This window comes from Pseudochaenichthys georgianus, chromosome 4 (genome assembly GCF_902827115.2).
Source record: "Pseudochaenichthys georgianus chromosome 4, fPseGeo1.2, whole genome shotgun sequence".
Classification (NCBI taxonomy): Eukaryota; Metazoa; Chordata; class Actinopteri; order Perciformes; family Channichthyidae; genus Pseudochaenichthys; species Pseudochaenichthys georgianus.
Genome location: NC_047506.1, coordinates 37,541,197 through 37,558,890, shown reverse-complemented (window position 1 = coordinate 37,558,890; position 17,694 = coordinate 37,541,197). Strand labels below are relative to the sequence as shown.

General features: G+C 39.4%; 1 protein-coding gene across 1 annotated transcript in view; it reads left to right on the top strand.

The window, feature by feature from the left end:
* The first annotated feature begins 297 nt into the window (after positions 1 to 297).
* slc1a7b (solute carrier family 1 member 7b) overlaps positions 298 to 17,694 on the top strand; it is a 115,618-nt gene continuing 98,221 nt past the window's right edge. The window contains exon 1 of the mRNA XM_034081390.2: positions 298 to 438. Coding sequence (XP_033937281.1) covers positions 298 to 438 — 141 coding nt within the window. The remainder of the gene's footprint in view (positions 439 to 17,694) is intronic.

The window sequence follows — 17,694 nt, the reverse complement described above, 5'->3', positions numbered from 1 at the left end:
GTGGTGGGTCAGCTCGCACAGGGTGGCTGATGATGGGTGGAGCTGGGTGGGAGGGGATGCCTGGAAAGTGAGTGGATCTTCTTAGCTTAGTGCAGATTGCTGTAGCAAGAGGACGGGAGGGATGCTGAGCCCGAAGGTGCTTTAAAACATCACGGAGGAGTGGATATTTCAGAAGCCGTCCCATCCGGTCCTGGAGTGTGTTTTTTTGCTCGTGTTTTCATCACCACACCTGGATTTTAGGTTCGGTGTTGGGTCCATTTATGGGTTGCAGATAGGACGCAGGACAGCTGACTCAAGATGGCCGTGGCTTTGGACGCAGTGTGGTTGAGGGTGAAGAACGTCTGCAAACAGAATGGGCTCCTCATCATGTCGGTGCTGGCGGTCATCATTGGGTGTCTTTTGGGATTCTTCCTGCGTACAAAGCGCCTCACGGAGCAGGTCAGTGTGTCTCCCCCCTTTGACCCGCTGTGACGTCATGCGGGCAGAAGATGATCAAGGATCTTCCCCCGTCTCTCACACATCTGTGGAGCATTACGCTCCTCATGTGATTTACTGCATTATTATGCACAATTTCACACTGATGCTAGGCCGCAAATCAGTGCTGACCTCTGTGCTTCAAGTCATTATCTGCATGGGTTAGCGCTGCACCATAAGTCAAGTATACTGTTCCAAAAGCAAATGATTTGTTTATTTTAATTCTGCATTGTTGAAGAGTACCTATAGAGCTTATATATAGCAGTCTTGAAGTGTACATTTAGATGCATTTTACTTGAGTTTTTCCATTTTAAGTTACTTTAAACTTGTACTCCACAAAATGTCCTGACACAGACCATGATTAGAAATGTGTTTGATGCTTTAAAAACACATCTAAACCAGGATATTAATATATATTTTTATTATTTAAAAAGCTGTTTTTCAGGCTGTTTGTATGCCTCCCTTTTCAGATGTCTATGAGTTGCTGGTAGTTCAATGAGAGACTTTTCCCCATCAAACTTTCCCGCATGGTTTCAATTAAATAGCAGTTTGAAGCCCAAATAGATCAAGTTCTCCAATAATTTACAAAAAAACCTTAAGAAAAAGTTAAAATAACTAGTATGCACTTTTGTTGCAGAAATGTTTTCCCTTCCTTCCAACCCATTTAACACTCAGATGTGTCTGGTGAGTGGACCTTAACTGTAGGTTGGTAACCGCAGCACAAAACTAACTACTGTAACTATATAACAAGTACTAACTACACGTCGACCTACTTAAAAATGAAAAGGCTGCGTTTACATTTAAGCATCATTAATAATCGAACAGTGTTACTTGATAACATATCAATAACAGTGACGATTGTGTTGATCACTTTTGATTTGTAAGTACATTTTTGATGATAGTGATTTTACTTTCGTAGGAATTTAAATGGACAACATTTTTATGATGTTTTGGTGCATTTACTAAAGCAAGCTATCTGGGTACTCCTTCTGCCACCGTTTTCAAGTAGCAATTTGTTTTATTTCAAACAACTCTAAGCCCTGCAATTTTCTAGGAAGCATGATTTGTTGCTATTTAAACCCCTAAAAAACAGCAATCTGCTGGCAGGCCATTTATCATAAACGTACTCAATGCAGCCATAAATCTCATGACTTTGATTTCAAATAATGCTGAATAACGTTTTCAAACTAACGAAAAATACTTCTGGGCTAATGCGTCAAGTTATTCACGAGACGGAATATTTCCATCTTATAGATTTGGGCAAATATATGAAACATTACATTCTTGGGTTGAATATTTCACTCAGTGTTCATATAGCTTTAACAAGCACATACATCACATTATAGTGTCACACTGAGGTTCATTTTAAAACATTTTCAAAACCTAAAAGAATGGAGTCTGTGTTAAAGCCATTCTCACATGTGTACAATGTTTCCCCTGTCCATTTTAGCCGTTAAGTATTGTGGCCGACAGGTGCAAATGTGTTGCAATGGCCCAAAACAGTTCTATCAGGAGAAACACGATGTTATTTTAAAAACTAAAATGTGCCAAAACACATGCAAATAAAGAAACATTTTCACCAACGCTGCAATTTAAAAAACGCTGCAAGAATGTGATGCACACAGCTGTGACCGGAGTGCTTGTTGACGTTCGGGGATTATAAAGTATGCCAACTGTCGCTGTTGGCACAGTTACATGCAGTTTGTTTTCTCTTTTTTGTCATTATATAAAATTACTAGGTTAGCTACATTAGCTAGCTAGCTAGCTTACGACTGATCTGCAATGATATTGGAAGAAAACCTGTAATCACCTTGCTAAAATAAAACTTACATTTTAGGTCCGTTTTCGGTGAAAGTGACAGTTGGCTCGTTTCTCTGGCGGAAGTGTTTTGGGCCGTTGCGGTGCATTTGCACCTGTTGGCCCCTGACGTTGAGAAATTCCTCTCTAATATTAATTGTTAATATTATTAAAATAAATCCCACTCATGAGTATACTGTTTTCATGTCGATGCATTTTAGTACACAAGTCCCCCCACATCATTGCACAAATCCAGGCTAAAAACAAGCCCACAAGCTTACTGTAAATACTCTGATGTTAATACATGTCACGGCTTCAGCACATTGCTCTAAATACAGCCAAGCAGCTTTATGGAGGTGCTCCATAAACAAAACGCAGCCTTTTCTCTCCCACCAGCCCTCTGGCTAAAGCCCTGTCAAATTCTCAAATAGGCCTAAAAATAGCCAGTGGATCCTTTACTCTCACAATAGAGGGATTACAATCCAATCAATGAATTGCTTTCTCTAATTTTACATCAAATAAGAGTGCCTATCCGTGTGATGGCAGAGTACCAGAGAACACAGACCTTTATGTTCAGACCATTTATAGAGGCCTGATGTGGTGTGTGTGTGTGTGTGTGTGTGTGTGTGTGTGTGCGCGCGCGCGCGCGCGCGCGTGCGTGCGTGTGTGTGTGTGTGTGTGTGTGTGTGTGTGGCATTAGTAAAGTAAGACCAAATCAAACCAATTTCTTTCTGAGGACAAAGTACACGGTGCAGTAGCAAAATGTTAAAGGATTAGCCCAAATAAAAGGAGAATTTGAAATAAAAACTGTGCAATGTATGTTAGCATGCAGCAGAGTTTCTATAAAGGGACATGCTGAGAGGAAAATAAATGGATCAATCTATTCAATTGGTTTGGATTATAGAATGGGGGGTGGGGCGATCTGACGTTTTGCATGCATGCTTCAGCCTGTCCTCCTACAAAAAACGACCATATAGGTCGATTGTTCAGCAGCTAAATACGACCCAGAGACACGTTTTAAAGTGTAGCGCCTCTAGTGGTCGTGTAAGAAACAACATGCTGCTGTCGATTGCAAACGCTCCGGAGGGTCGTTTATTCACAAATAACCCTCTCTGGAAAATCCTAAATTGTGGAATAGTTTGGCCATTACAATGCTTTTTTTATTAGATTTCTAGCGAGAAGTGTATATTGTACTTTTATAATCCACGTCCAGTGGATGTGTAGGATCTACAGTTTGATAGATATACGAAGATGATTTGAGGTCTCGCCAGGAGAACGTGTACTGTATATGGGGCAACTTCCATGTAAAGTTAGCGTGGGTGAAAACAGTATTTCCGGTCTCGAAGTTTTCATAATAAAACCGGAAGTATTCCCCTCACTGTCAAATGATTACGCAGTGATATCTCCATTACTCATCCACTAAAAAACATCAGTTTATCCTTGTTAATTACACAATATTGATTGGTTTAAATTGTGTACAATGCTTTTGTGTTTTTAACCTTCGATTCGGAGAAACAAATTGTTTTTTTCGGAGTTTAGACACTACAAAGTTTCCGAAGACACTACACTACCCAGAATCCCCAGCTATCGTTTGGGACTACAACATCTGCCTTGCTTTACAAACCCCGTGATTAGCCCTCAAGCTCTGTGATTGGATATTGGAGTGGCAGTGCGACAAGGTTACGCTGAGCGTCAAAGCTCTTTGAAATGGAATGGAACCACGCCAGACTATCCAAAACTGGACTTGGACGGGTCCAGCCCGGCCCTCCCCCCCAGAATTACACTTGCTGGCTATTGTGTGTTTCGCAACATGTTCTATGGCACGTCTCTACTGGGAAATGTAGTTTTAAAAGACGTTTTTGTATTTCCCACAATTAGAAGTTGCCAGTATTAAACTGTATACATCCCTGGAGGTTTAGGGGACACGAAACACATTGGTATATAATTAATACATGGGTGAAAATTGCTTGTGTCCATAATGGGCAGCATTAATACCACATGACAGCTGGTCTTATGTCTGTGTCTTATGGTCTTATGTCTGTTGTTAATTGATAAGCCTGAAACATGCACTTGTCAAGGTTCAGATGCACATTTAGCAAATATGGCAGTAGCCATCGATCATCTTAAGATAAGATACTTTATTGATCCCAAGTTGGGAAATGTTTTTGTTACAGCAGCATGTACTACTTTGTTCTCCACTACAATTCAGAGGTTAACCTGGTATTTTTACTCTACTACATTTATTTGTGTTACTTTGCAGATTCTGATTAATGATGTGAAATATAAACAACCCTTAAATCAGACTTTAGTTACACCTGAGTAAAATTCAGCCTTATCAGTTTGTCTGTTTTGCACATCCTCCTGTTAATGTCTTTGGACGTCCTGCACTAAACTGTTTTATTGTAGAGATCACTACAGTATCTTCTTGATATTTTCCATTCTATATTTCTATCATTGACCCCTATTTTCTATGTAGGCTACTCTTAATATTTAAATGTTTTCATCAATAACTAAATAAATATAACTTATTCAACAACTACATTCAATAACGTGCTTTAACCACTAGGAGGTGCGGTTTAGACCAGTGGTCTAGTTAATAAAACATAATAATATCGTACATAATATGACTATTCACTTTATTGTGAGTTTAAAACAGAACGGTAAAGGAAAATACAGTTTCAGTCTCTCGATGTGAAGCTTATGCATTGTACCATGAACCTGTATAGACCTGTAACAGTCAACTGCATGAGGAGTTGGAAAGGTAGTTCAGAAAATCAGTAATATCTTTAAAAACTACAAAAAAGTCCCTTTCTCTCAGCTGTGCACCGTTATGGTGTAAATACAGACTATCTACTAATTGGATCAAATATAAAAGTCAGCCGAATTAGTGTTGATACTGCAAGGAGACGTATTGTGTGAAAAGAAATGGAAGATGTTGTTTAATTGTTGATATATGTATGATCCACGTCACGTATTCAGTTTTGGCGGCATCTCTTCCAGTTTGTCAAAAGGTCTTCTGATCAGGGCTCTATAAATACATATCTAGGGCAGATCTGTAATATTTAATGCAGCCGAACCGTGTATTACAATGCCGTTATGTGATGACTTTCAAAGAGAAAAGCAAGAACACTCGGAATAAAGTATTATTATTATTTTTATTATTATTATTATGTTTTCCGATTGCATATCACATAAACACCATATCCCGACGTGCATTGCGGCGTGATTTTAGCCTATCAAAAAAAAAAAAGCACGACCAATCATTTTAGCTGGATGGCCTACCTGCCTGTCAGCCTTCCATCTGTGTACAAACTTATCTCGTGCCCTCATTGGTCATGTGGCGTTCGTGTGTGTTGGAGGAGGGGCTCTGTGAGGAAGTGGCAGATTTTTTCCGGTTGTGTATTTTCAAATTCTAGCGCACTCGAGCTGGTTTCTCCAAAATGACCAACCCCACCTTTAAGGAACACAAGGAGGTAAAAAAGACATGATAATAAAAAATTACAATAACAAAAATAATAATAAAAAGATAAGATAACCATCTCAGTAAAAGAAGGGAAGACTACATTAATAAACATAAAAAAATATAAAAAATATAAAACAATATAAAAAACGAGAATATTAATGATTAAAAGACCAATTAAAAGGGGGATGTTGCCAATAAATGCTGTTGTTTGAATATAATAAAGTCTAATATCATGACTGAATACTGAAATGTAACTAATGGCATTTTGATATTGTTGTGTATATAGAACTTTACAAAGAGTGTTACAAACACTGAGTGGCAACTGTAACACACATTTACAATCTATGGCAATTGAAGGTAAGATCGTTGTCAAAAGTTGTACCTCTACGTAGTTTTTTTAAACCTTTTTGTGTACATGTCGTTTGATTTGCAATTATATCTTTAGAACTTAGGCTTTGGCAGGGATCATTGGAGAAGGCAATACGAGTAAACTACAATTAAAAGCATTGTTACAATCCGAAAAAGCCAGCACAATGTTGCCAACTGTTTTGTAATGGAAGCAACCAAAAGTAATGTAGTCAATAAATATAGCACAAAAGTCAAGAAGCTGGAAAGACTGACAACCTGTCCCTTCAGGCCTTCCTCCAAGGCCAATCCTCCAAAATGATCATTTTAAACGTCATTACAATGAGCATAATTGAGGAATATTGCTATTGAAATAATTCACAGATATTAAGCTAGTAGATTTTTAAAGAATTGTAGATGTGCCATCAACTCACAGGCACAACAACAATTATTTTTGTAATGACAAAACATATTATTACTCATTGTTTTAAAAACGGCTTTTTTCATTTTTCAATGAAATGGGATTATTTGAGATGAATTACAGTCAAATGTAGTTTTACCCAACAATGTTAAATATTGATGGTAAACCACATCACACAATGTATTTCATCTACCATTGAGACACATCTGGAAGGAAGTTAATTCAGAATCAGTTTTGAATCCTTTCAATTCTTAACGACAAAGGTTGACTCTCGTATTTCGCCCAGTGCTCTAAAAGTCGATTGGTCAAGGAACAACAACTTTGTTTTTTGGTCAATTATTTTTTTGGTCTGCATGTTCGCTTCGTCTGATGTCTGTAATATCAGACGTGTTATGAAGGCTGATAGCACTTGATAAGCAGTATTTGGGAGATCATTCCATCAGTGTATTTTTTTAATAATAGAACATCTACATATTGTGTTTGAGCAGCAGCTGCCCGAAAAAAAACAATATCAGAGCAGATTTCTGCAGTGTCTAACTTTGCCAAACACAACAAGTCTAAACTTAGCCAACCTGATCTCACCAGAATGCGTGACTCCACCACGACTCCTTAACACCACATTGCGTGGTGGAGTCACGAACTTTGTTACATTTGCGTGTCAGCACCACGCAAACAACCCCAATGTAAAGTGAATGAGGCTCCTTTGTCGTGGCACGCATTTCTACAACGTCCCGCAGTGAGCTTTTATTCTATAAAACGTTTTTTAAATCTACTTTATAGCTTGTAGTAACTCACGGGAGGCTTCTTTTATTTTATTTGTATTCATAATTTTTTTTTTTTTCCGTCAGAATGTAAAAATTACATTAGTTACGAATTTGTGTTCTCAAAAAACAGTGCATTGTGTGTAATGCAACTGTGATTTTTATTAAATGAGTTAGTTTTTAAGGAAGGCCAGAGCTTCAGCTGTGTCAAATAGATTGTTCCCTTTAGTTAACGTTATTTAAAAGATAATGATCATGTCCCCTGTATTGTATTACGTGCGTCCATTCCCATTGGATAACGGAGAATTGTACACCCGGAAGTAAGTAGCCTATTCTCCTTACTGTCGATTGATTTTACAGTGATATCTGCACTACTCGTCGACTAAAAAACACCAAATTGTCCGTGTTAATTACACAACATTGATTGGTTTGAATTGTGTACAATGCTTTTGTATTTTCCCCTTTTGATTCGGAGAAACAAATATTTTTTCGGAGTTTTAGGATGGCCGAAGACACTACATTACCCAGACTCCTCAGCTATCGTTTGGGGCTACACCATGTGCTTAGCTTGACAAACCCCGTGATCAGTCCTCAACCTCTGTGATTGGATGCGCAAAGTTTACACAGAGCGTCAAAAAGGACTTTGAAATGGAATGAAACCCATCGACGGCACACTATTCAAAACAGGAATCGAACGTGTCCTACCCCCCCCCCCCCCTTAGGTCACAGGCTCCTCCAACACGCAATAAAACAGATACACAGAAAAAATAGTGAAATAGTGCAATAAGAGTCTATATACAAGTGATTGGAATATGATATATTAGATAAATAATTTCTAAGTAGCAGCCAGATGAATGTTATTTCTAAATTCAGGTGTTTAATAGTCTTATGGCCTGTGGGATGAAGCTGTCCCTGAGTCTGGTGGTTTTAGTCCGGATGCTGTGGTACCGCCTGCCAGACGGCAGCAGGCAGAACAGTTTGTGGCTGGGGTGATGGGGGTCTTTTATAATCCTGAGGGCTTTCTTTAAGGTTAACCTGGTATTTTTAATCCACTACATTTATTTTAGTTACTTTACAGATTTGGATTAATGATGTGAAATATAAACAACCCTTAAATCAGACTTAAGTTACACCTGAGTGAAATTCAGTGAAGGTGATTGTCAAGTGCCAACAATCAGGCGAGATATTTGATAGTTGGTGCTTGAGAAGACTAACTATTTATCTGCAGATCCGTTTAAAGCATATTCATTACTCGTTATTCTCTAATAGTTCATTAAAGACTGTATATAATTGCTATTTTGCACATCCCTTTCAAGATTTCAAGATTTTCTAAGGTTTATTGACATATCATATACACAATAGTGTAGTTATGCAATGAATGAAAAACTTGGGTCACAGGTTCCTCAACAGTGCATTACATCTATCAATGTGTGTATACTTCCACCATTACACTGTCATATTCTGCACATTTCTTATACTATCTACATACATAAGATAATTAATGTGTATAATATCAGTTAAAATAAGTGCTTCAACATAGTTAACATTGCAGGAAAATTGATTGTCAAGTTCCAAAACAAACCATGCAATTTAAACTTTGTCAGGCTTAATATTTATCTGTAGATAGATACCCCCAAAGCTTTTTTGCTATTTAAAAGAAGACCTTAACCTAAAGTATTCTTTAATGTTTAAATAAAGCCTTATTAGTTAGCACATCCTCCTATCAGGCACTAAACTGTTTTACTCTAGATATCATTTGAGTATCTTCTTGATATTTTCTATTCTATATTTATATCATTGACCTTCTACTTTCCCACTATTTTGTATGTACTCTTAATATTTAAATGTTTTCATAAAATATAACACATTCAAAAGTGCTTTACAAAAATGAAAGACATTAAGAAAAAGGCATTTTAAACAGTCATTAAAAAGCAACACAATCTTCCTGCATTGCAATTACTCTAAACGTGTAATAACGTGCTTTAACCAGTAGGTGGTTTGGGTTAAAAGCATAGGTTAAAAGGCTGTCAAGTTTACAGTGTTAACAAAATAAAATATACTGCTGTTTCCGGTTTAGTTTAAGACGAATATTATTTTGTTATTGTTTTGATATTTGTAACACAAAAGCGATGGAAAAAACCCATAGCAACAAAAAAAAGATGGTCTTAACATGACCCAGAGGTCTAGTAGTTAATAAAAAACAATAATATCAAAACAAAATATTACTACTAACTTTATTGTGAAATTAAAACAGAACGGTAAAAGAATAGTTTCCGGTCTATTCTGATGCCCGATCTCTGTAGATAAATAAAGAACTATGATAGATGTGTAATATTTAATGCAGCCAAACCATTTATTACAATGCATTCATGTGATGACTATCAAAGAGTAAAGCAAGCACTGCTGAATAAAGTATGATTTTCTCTTTTACGAAACGTTTTTTTTCATATGGAATGCAGTTGGAGGTCAACCAATCAAAGAGCTTGAGGACTGATCACGGGGTTTGTCAAGCTAAGCACATGGTGTAGTCCCAAACGATAGCTGAGGAGTCTGGGTAATGTAGTGTCTTCTGCCATCCAAAAACTCCGAACAAATATTTGTTTCTCCGAATCGAAGGGGGAACATACAACATACAACATACATTGTACACAATTCAAACCAATCAATGTTGTGTAATTAACAAGGACAATTTGGTGTTTTTTAGTCGATGAGTAGTGCAGATATCACTGTAAAATCAATCGACAGTAAGGAGAATACTTACTTCCGGGTGTAAAATTCTCCGTTATCCAGTGGGAATGGACGCTCGTAATACAATACAGGGGACATGATCATTATCTTTTAAATAACGTTAACTAAAGGGAACAATCTATTTGACACAGCTGAAGCTCTGGCCTTCCTTAAAAACTAACTAATTTAATAAAAATCACAGTTGCATTACACACAATGCACTGTTTTTTGAGAACACAAATTCGTAACTAATGTAATTTTTACATTCTGACGAAAAATAAAAATAATTATGAATACAAATAAAATAAAAGAAGCCTCCCGTGAGTTACTACAAGCTATAAAGTAGATTTAAAAAACGTTTTATAGAATAAAAGCTCACTGCGGGACGTTGTAGAAATGCGTGTGTGCACCACGACAAAGGAGCCTCATTCACTTTACATTGGGGTTCTTTGCGTGGTGCCGACACGCAAATGTAACAAAGTTCGTGACTCCACCACGCATTGTGGTGTTAAGAAGTCGTGGTGGAGTCACGCATTCTGGTGAGATCAGGTTGAACTTAGCACACGACCCAAAAAACAGGATGTTTTCCAAACTAATGTTTTCCCTTGCCAACTAAAGTACGAAATCTGTTCGTGTTATTTTGTGTCTGTACCAACATAACGGCCATTCAACAGGCTGTATCACACAGACAAGCATTAGCAAACAAGTCTGAACAGCAGCTCTCTAAAAGCAGTAATGGTGTTGGAAATTCATTTTGTAAAGTGGTTATAAATAACTTTTGAGGATCTATCAAAATATTCTTTCCTTTTTACGAAAAAAAGATACTGGTGCAGTAATGAGTCTCAAAAGCCGGAAAGAATTTGCATTTTACCGGTTCCCTCGTCTAGAAGTAAACTGTTGTCTGAACGTGTTAGTGGGTAGAAGCTTGTAATAAAGGTATGTGGTTTACAGAAACTGAAGAGATTTGCACGTTTTGTTCTAGGACATACGCAAGCAAAAATACTTCACTCGTGAATGTTCGAAGCTTGTAGTCTGACTTTAGCTTAGCAATAATGTTGCTCATCTGATGTAGTTCGTTTATCGCATTACATTCACTTTTTATATCTGCCAATTGTATTTACGCTGGTGTTATGATATATTCATATTATCCTGCAAAAGAAAATGTGTTAAGTATCATAAACGTGTGTTGGTCTCATTGTTTTTTGTCGAGGGACACCTTGCGATGCTAACTTCCGGGTTTGGCCTATAAAAATATGTCATCACTAAACCACTCTATGGGAGGACTATTTCAAAGTTGCGTTCACTCACGGCCACATTTACAAAAAATACACTGCAACTGCTCCTCAGAGGTTCTCTTGGAGCTTCAAATCCCCATAATATTACCTGCCAATTATGACATACAGTATGCAAGTCTGCCCATCCACTGGAGAAGAAGACCAGTATCACTGCTGGTTGCAGATTGTTTTTTAAAATTACATTCTTGTTCCACATGTTTGTTGTTCAGTCTCAACAGAGCTAGAGAGGAGTGAACACACACACACAGACACACACACACATACCCGCAGATCAAGGGGCGCTGGGGAACACCAGTTTGAAACACGCCACTGCGACAAGTTACCCTAATTTGCTCCTGTGGGTATTGTCCACATTATTCACTGTTACATGTCTGATATGTGTAATATGTAATCTAAAGCGCTTTGAGCATTCGGAAAAGCACTCTAATAAATGTAATGAATTATTATTATTATTATACAGACAGACAGAGATAGGGACAACAGCAGAAAAGCATAATACCTGGTGGACTGGAGCAGCGAAATGTGATGCAGAGCCTGAGCGCAGCTCAGCTTCACCCGGCGGAAGTTACTAAACTTTCACAACTGTCAGATAAAAGTCAATCAATAAGTCAGGCTAACACTCTCACTCCATAATCGCCCAGGAGCGACGTTTGGTCAGTGTCCGTGGCGTGCAGTTGTGACGCTCCTAGGCTCCTTCAGCTTCATAAAGGGACGCAAAAAGCTTTCAACTGATTGCAATGTATTCCCATCTGTGGCGGGATTTGACGCTCATGGAAGCACGGCATTAGTTTGTGTCGGCTGCCCTTAAAGGCAATGTGAGCGTCCATTCCCATTGGATAACGGAGAATTGTACACCCGGAAGTAAGTATTCCCCTTACTGTCGATTGATTTTACAGTGATATCTGCACTACTCATCGACTAAAACACACCAGATTATCCTTGTTAATTACACAACATTGATTGGTTTAAATTTTAAACCAATAGACTCACTAGAGCAGCCGCTCTAGTGAGATTTAAATGCACAACAACACTTATTACACTGAAGACAGACATTAACGAACCATTCAACAAGTGTGAGGAAACAAAATGCAACCAACTCAACGAGATGCATATCCAGCAAAGAAAAATTAGTCTCACTTACCAATGGTCATCACTTAAAGACAAAATCTATCCTCCTGTCCTTTTGGATGAATTTTTCGATTACCCGGTCATAAAGCTGATCACTGCTTTTCAGATCCAAAAGAAGTTGCCTTTCAATAGCCATGGAAGCTAATGCAGAGAGTCGGGATTGTCCTGTTCTGTTCCTTGCATATGTTTTTATCCGTTTGAGGGCAAATGTCCTTTCCACAGATGCAGTGGTGACGGGGATCGTTATAACTAAACATATCAGTGCATATAGCTGATGCATGCTGTCAGAAAGTCCTTTTCGTTGAAAAAAGAAAAGGAGGTCAGATGGGTTCTTTCCCTGAAAATCTGTCATACCATACATCACAGACAGTTCTGTTTTCAGCCGAGGCAAGTCAAAGTGCGGCCCGTAGCTCTCTGTGAGGCTTGAGAATGCAGTTGCAGGGAATTTGCTGTTAAAGCTGGTGAACTGTTCAGGGTCCAGAAGAGAAAGGAATGACAGTTTTTCGTGATCTTTAAACCAATTTTGCACCCGATTTAAAATGTTCTCAAGAATGCCATTGTGCAGCTTCTTGTAGTGTGAGCGAGAATCTCCGTGGGCTCTGCGTCCAGTTGGCAGGCCGGTGTCCTGCACAGTCTCAGCATATATTTGATCAAAATGATCCCTCTGGCCTTCAATGCAAATGCAAAACTCTTCCACCATTGTCAGACAAAACTGCATGTCAAATGACTTGTTCTGTAAGATGTCGAAGAGCACATCTGCATGCGCAAATATGTCGTTATAAATTGAAAGGAAAAAGCCAAATTCAAAGTTGCCCAGGTTTGATAGGCACTGAGAATGGCAGCATCATCAAATTCGTCGTGGTGTTCAACTATGTATTCAAACAGATCCTTAAGAGCATCCTTCTTTTCAAATACAGTCCGTGGCGGCGCCAGGGTATGGCTGGGGTAGGCTACAGCCATACCAAGAAATGGGTTAGCCCTACCTTAGCCCGACCATGAAAAAGTGTTGAGAACACGGATTGCGAACATCTACCGGTCGTGTCCACAACACACAAAATGATCCTGTTGTAACAACAAGTGCACGTTACTGACGCAATATGGTTGAGACCATTCGGGCTTATGCTAGAGGGGTGCAAGGAATAGTCTAAGTAGTGGGGGAGTTGTATACACTAAAGGTGTGGACATTCTCTCGTGTTATAATATCAGCGCGGCCGCGGTCAGATCAAAATGCCTCCGAATGCAATTTGAACAGACCTACAGCCAATCAGAGCAACGAAACGTTGGGTCTGCTGCGTCATGCATTACTGATTCGTCACGTTCACAGGGAAAAGTCCCCAAACTCGCGCCGAGTAAATTGCAGACAGACAGCAGAACTTCTAGGATTAATTGTATATTTCGGATGGATAGATTTGTTCTTAAACGCCCTCGCATTGAGGTACAAGTCGAACAGGTACCAGAGTCACACGACACACCTGAAGAGTGAATAGTGAGTTTTGAATATATTTTGTAATAATGGGTCATTTGAAAAAGTGTTTTGTATGACAATAGAGAGGCAGGCTCTCGCTCTCTCGCTCTCGCTCTCTCTCTCTCTCTCTCTCTCTCTCTCTCTCGCTCTCTCGCTCTCTCGCTCTCTCTCTCTCTCTCTTCAGGAGGAAGTGCATCTCTGTCTCAGTCTCACCTGTCGTACAGTGACCACATATTCTGTTCTCTTTTGGTTGCCAGGATCTTTTGAGTCTTCCTGTTTAGATTGCCAGTCTGTGGTCACTGAGCCTGTACTTGGTTAGGATCTGTCTCTGCTTTCTGTCTCTGACAGTAGAGAGATATTCTGCCAGCTCATACTCTCTGTTTAGAGCCAGGTAACATTCTAATCTACTTTGGCTTTTAGTTTCTTCTTCCCAATGTTGTAAATAGTTGTCTTTGCATTGTGTTATAATGCGTTTGACTGTTATTGGTGTTTGGAGAGCAGTGTTGTTGAGAGACTGGTCAGAGTGGCTCTGAGAGGGGGCAGCTAGCCTCAGCACCAGCTGCCATAGGGGACTCTTCTCTGGGGTTAGCTCTTGGCTTTGGAGGGCTTTGGAGTGGAGGGTGTCTCGGGGGCTGGATCTAAGGTGGTTAAAGAATGTTAGTGCTCTCTTTTGAGTGTTGATGATCAGTGGGTATCTGCCTAATTCTGCTCTACATGCATTTGTTGGTGTTTTTCTCTGAACACGTAAAATGTATCTGCAGAATTCTGCATGTAAAGACTCTGTTGGATGTTTGTCCCAGCGGGCATAGCTCTGGTGACTGAGTGGACCCCATACTTCACTACCGTACAGCGCAATGGGCTGGATCACACTATCAAATATTTTGAGCCAGATTTTAACTGGAATTTGGACATTATAAAATGTTCTCTTAATTGCATTTAGAGCTCTTCTGGCTTTTTCTTTGAGTGCATTCACTGCCATGTTGAAACTTCCCGATGCTGTTATGGTTAAACCGAGGTAGGTGTAACTCATACTATGTTCGATGATATGATTGTTTATGGTAAAATGGTATTTGTTCTCCTGACATCTGGGGCGTTTTTGGAAAACCATGACATTAGTTTTCTTCATATTGACTGCCAGGGCCCAGTTCTTACAGTACTGGTCTACTATGTCCAGCTGTTGTTGTAGTCCTTGTTCAGTAGGAGACAGCAGAACAAGGTCATCAGCATAAAGCAGACACTTCACCTCTCTTTCTAGGAGGGAGAGGCCAGGAGCAGCACAGTGATCCAACTGAACAGCAAGTTCATTTATATAAATATTAAATAAAGTGGGACTTAAATTGCAACCCTGACGAACGCCTCTTCTCTGGGTGAAGAATTCAGTTTGTTTGTCTCCAATTTTAACAGCACATTTATTCCCTAAATACATTGATTTAACCAGATCGTACATTTTGCCCCCTATACCACAATGTAGAAGTCTATAATAGAGCCCTTCGTGCCAAATAGAGTCGAAAGCTTTTTTGAAATCAATGAAACAAGTGAATATCTTGAGGGGGCAGGGTGTTGTTGGGCTGGGTGCTGAGCAGAGAGGGTGGGCCAGGGACACTAGCAGGGAGAGTCTGTGTCTCTCTACTCGTCATTTTGAGGACTGATGAGAGTTTTTCTGTCAGGTGCTGGACCTGCCTGGTGAAGCTCTTCTCTTTATACTAATGGGATCTTTTCCTTGACCTTGGCTTGGACTCCGTTCAGCCCCGATGCCATAACGGCAGCACCGTCACAGCACTGGGCTACAAGTTTGTCCATGCATCCATGTTCCTCCAAGAAACCAAGGGCCATGGCTGCTACATCCTCTGCCCATTTCTTCCCTGTCACATCCTCAAATTTGACGAACCTCTCTTTTACGTCACAGTCTGTTACAAACCGAAGAACACGCGATAACTGTGCAGCATTGCTGACATCTGATGTTTCATCCAGCATTAAAGCTACAAAGGGTGCTTTACTTATTTCTTCTTTGATGGGTGAGACCATCACTTCAGCAACAGCACTTATCAAGTCGTTCTGTATTTGACTCGAGGTTCCAATGAACACCTTAGAAGTGGACAAATGGTAGTGCAAGTCTGGATCATATTCTGCTATAAATGTAAGCAGCTCCAGGTAATTATCTCGATTGGCTGATTCTCTGCTCTCATCATGGCCCCTGAAAGGTAACTCCTGTTTCCCAAGGAAAATCACACAGTGGATCAGACGTTTCAAAATCTCCAGATTTGTGTTCACCTTTTCGTTGTGGATGATCGTTTCTCTACGTCTCTGTTCGTCCAGCTGTAGATCAATCCTTGAGTCTCCAAAAGTCTTCATGGTGACCGTTGCCTTAAGATGCCCTGCTGTGTTTTGGTGTTTTTGTGCAACCTTGGTTAAACAGCTCAGAATATCGTAGCCTTTCCAATTCCATGCCCCCTTTTTGGTCCCAAAAAGCAAACAGTCCCAGCAGTAGAGCCTTTTGTGACTAACTGAGCCCGTAAGCCACGGGTATCTTTCCCAGTTGCTAGCATGAAAATGGCGAACATAGCCTGCTTTAGCAACTTGATTCAGCTCAAGATTTCCGGGCGTTTGACGGCCTTTTTTTACAATGTCCATCTTGTCAGTGAATTGTCGTCTTGAAAAAGGTACCGACAATAATTCTGCAACAACATCTTCTTCACCTGTTGCCATGTCAACGTTAAAACGAATAAAATGAATTGTTACACCACATCTATATCCTCTGTCTCGCAGGTGAACTAACGAACCTTCTAGAGTACCCTGGAACCATGGGAAACTCCAAAAGAATACGCCCATTGGCTACAAATCAAGATATGATTGGTTGATCAAACTGTCAATCAGAGCGTTCGCTCTCATTCAGTGTAACGGCCAGGGCCTTCTATTAAGGATGCAGAATACCTTGGAGACCCAGAACAAGATCTGATTGGTTGCTTTCTTTTCTAACACAAAACCACTGAAATGCGTAGTGCAATGTCCGAGAAGGACAAACAAATCAACGTAACACTGTAATATTACAGATCAACAACACAGATACGATTCTCATTTATTCATTTTATATACATTTTATTTATATAATTAAATCGATGTTTTGTTTGTTCAGGGTATTCTCTGAATACCTTGAAGGCCCTGATGGTTTGCCACTGCGCTACATTATCCCCTTACTCAAGAACCCGAGATACTCGAGTCCCTTCCTACGCAAAGGAGACTGATCCTCATCCCAGCCTCTTTGCTGAAAGATAAAATAGTAAGTGGGCCGGTACTCAGTGGTACGCAGTATAGGCACTTCCATATTTTACTCTTTGTCATCGAACCATGACTTTTATTTGTGTACTGGCACTCCTCACAGGCTGCCGGTGCTCTACTCAGTCCACTCAAATCAGGTTCAATTGATCCTTTTCCAATAAAGGGAAAAACTGCTCTACCCAGGTAGTGTTCATTTTGTCAGCTACTTTTTTATTTAGTCCTGTGTCAAATGTCCTTGTTAGTTTTAGTCATATTTAGTCACCTTCATCCTGTTTTTATTTAGTCAAGTTTTAGTCGACTAAAAGTCTGAGCATTTTAGTCTTATTTCAGTCAATAAAAACTGTTGACATTTGAGTCTTTTTTAGTCATCAGATTATATTGAACATTTCAGTCAAACTAGTTTAGCCAAAACCAATAATTTGTCATTTTAGTCAAAGATAAGATTATATCTTATCCTTATTTGATGAAAAACACAGCTTGAATGATTAAGAATGCTGCTTTGCAGAAAGTAAATGGTCATGTTTGTGGTGATTTTACCAGCT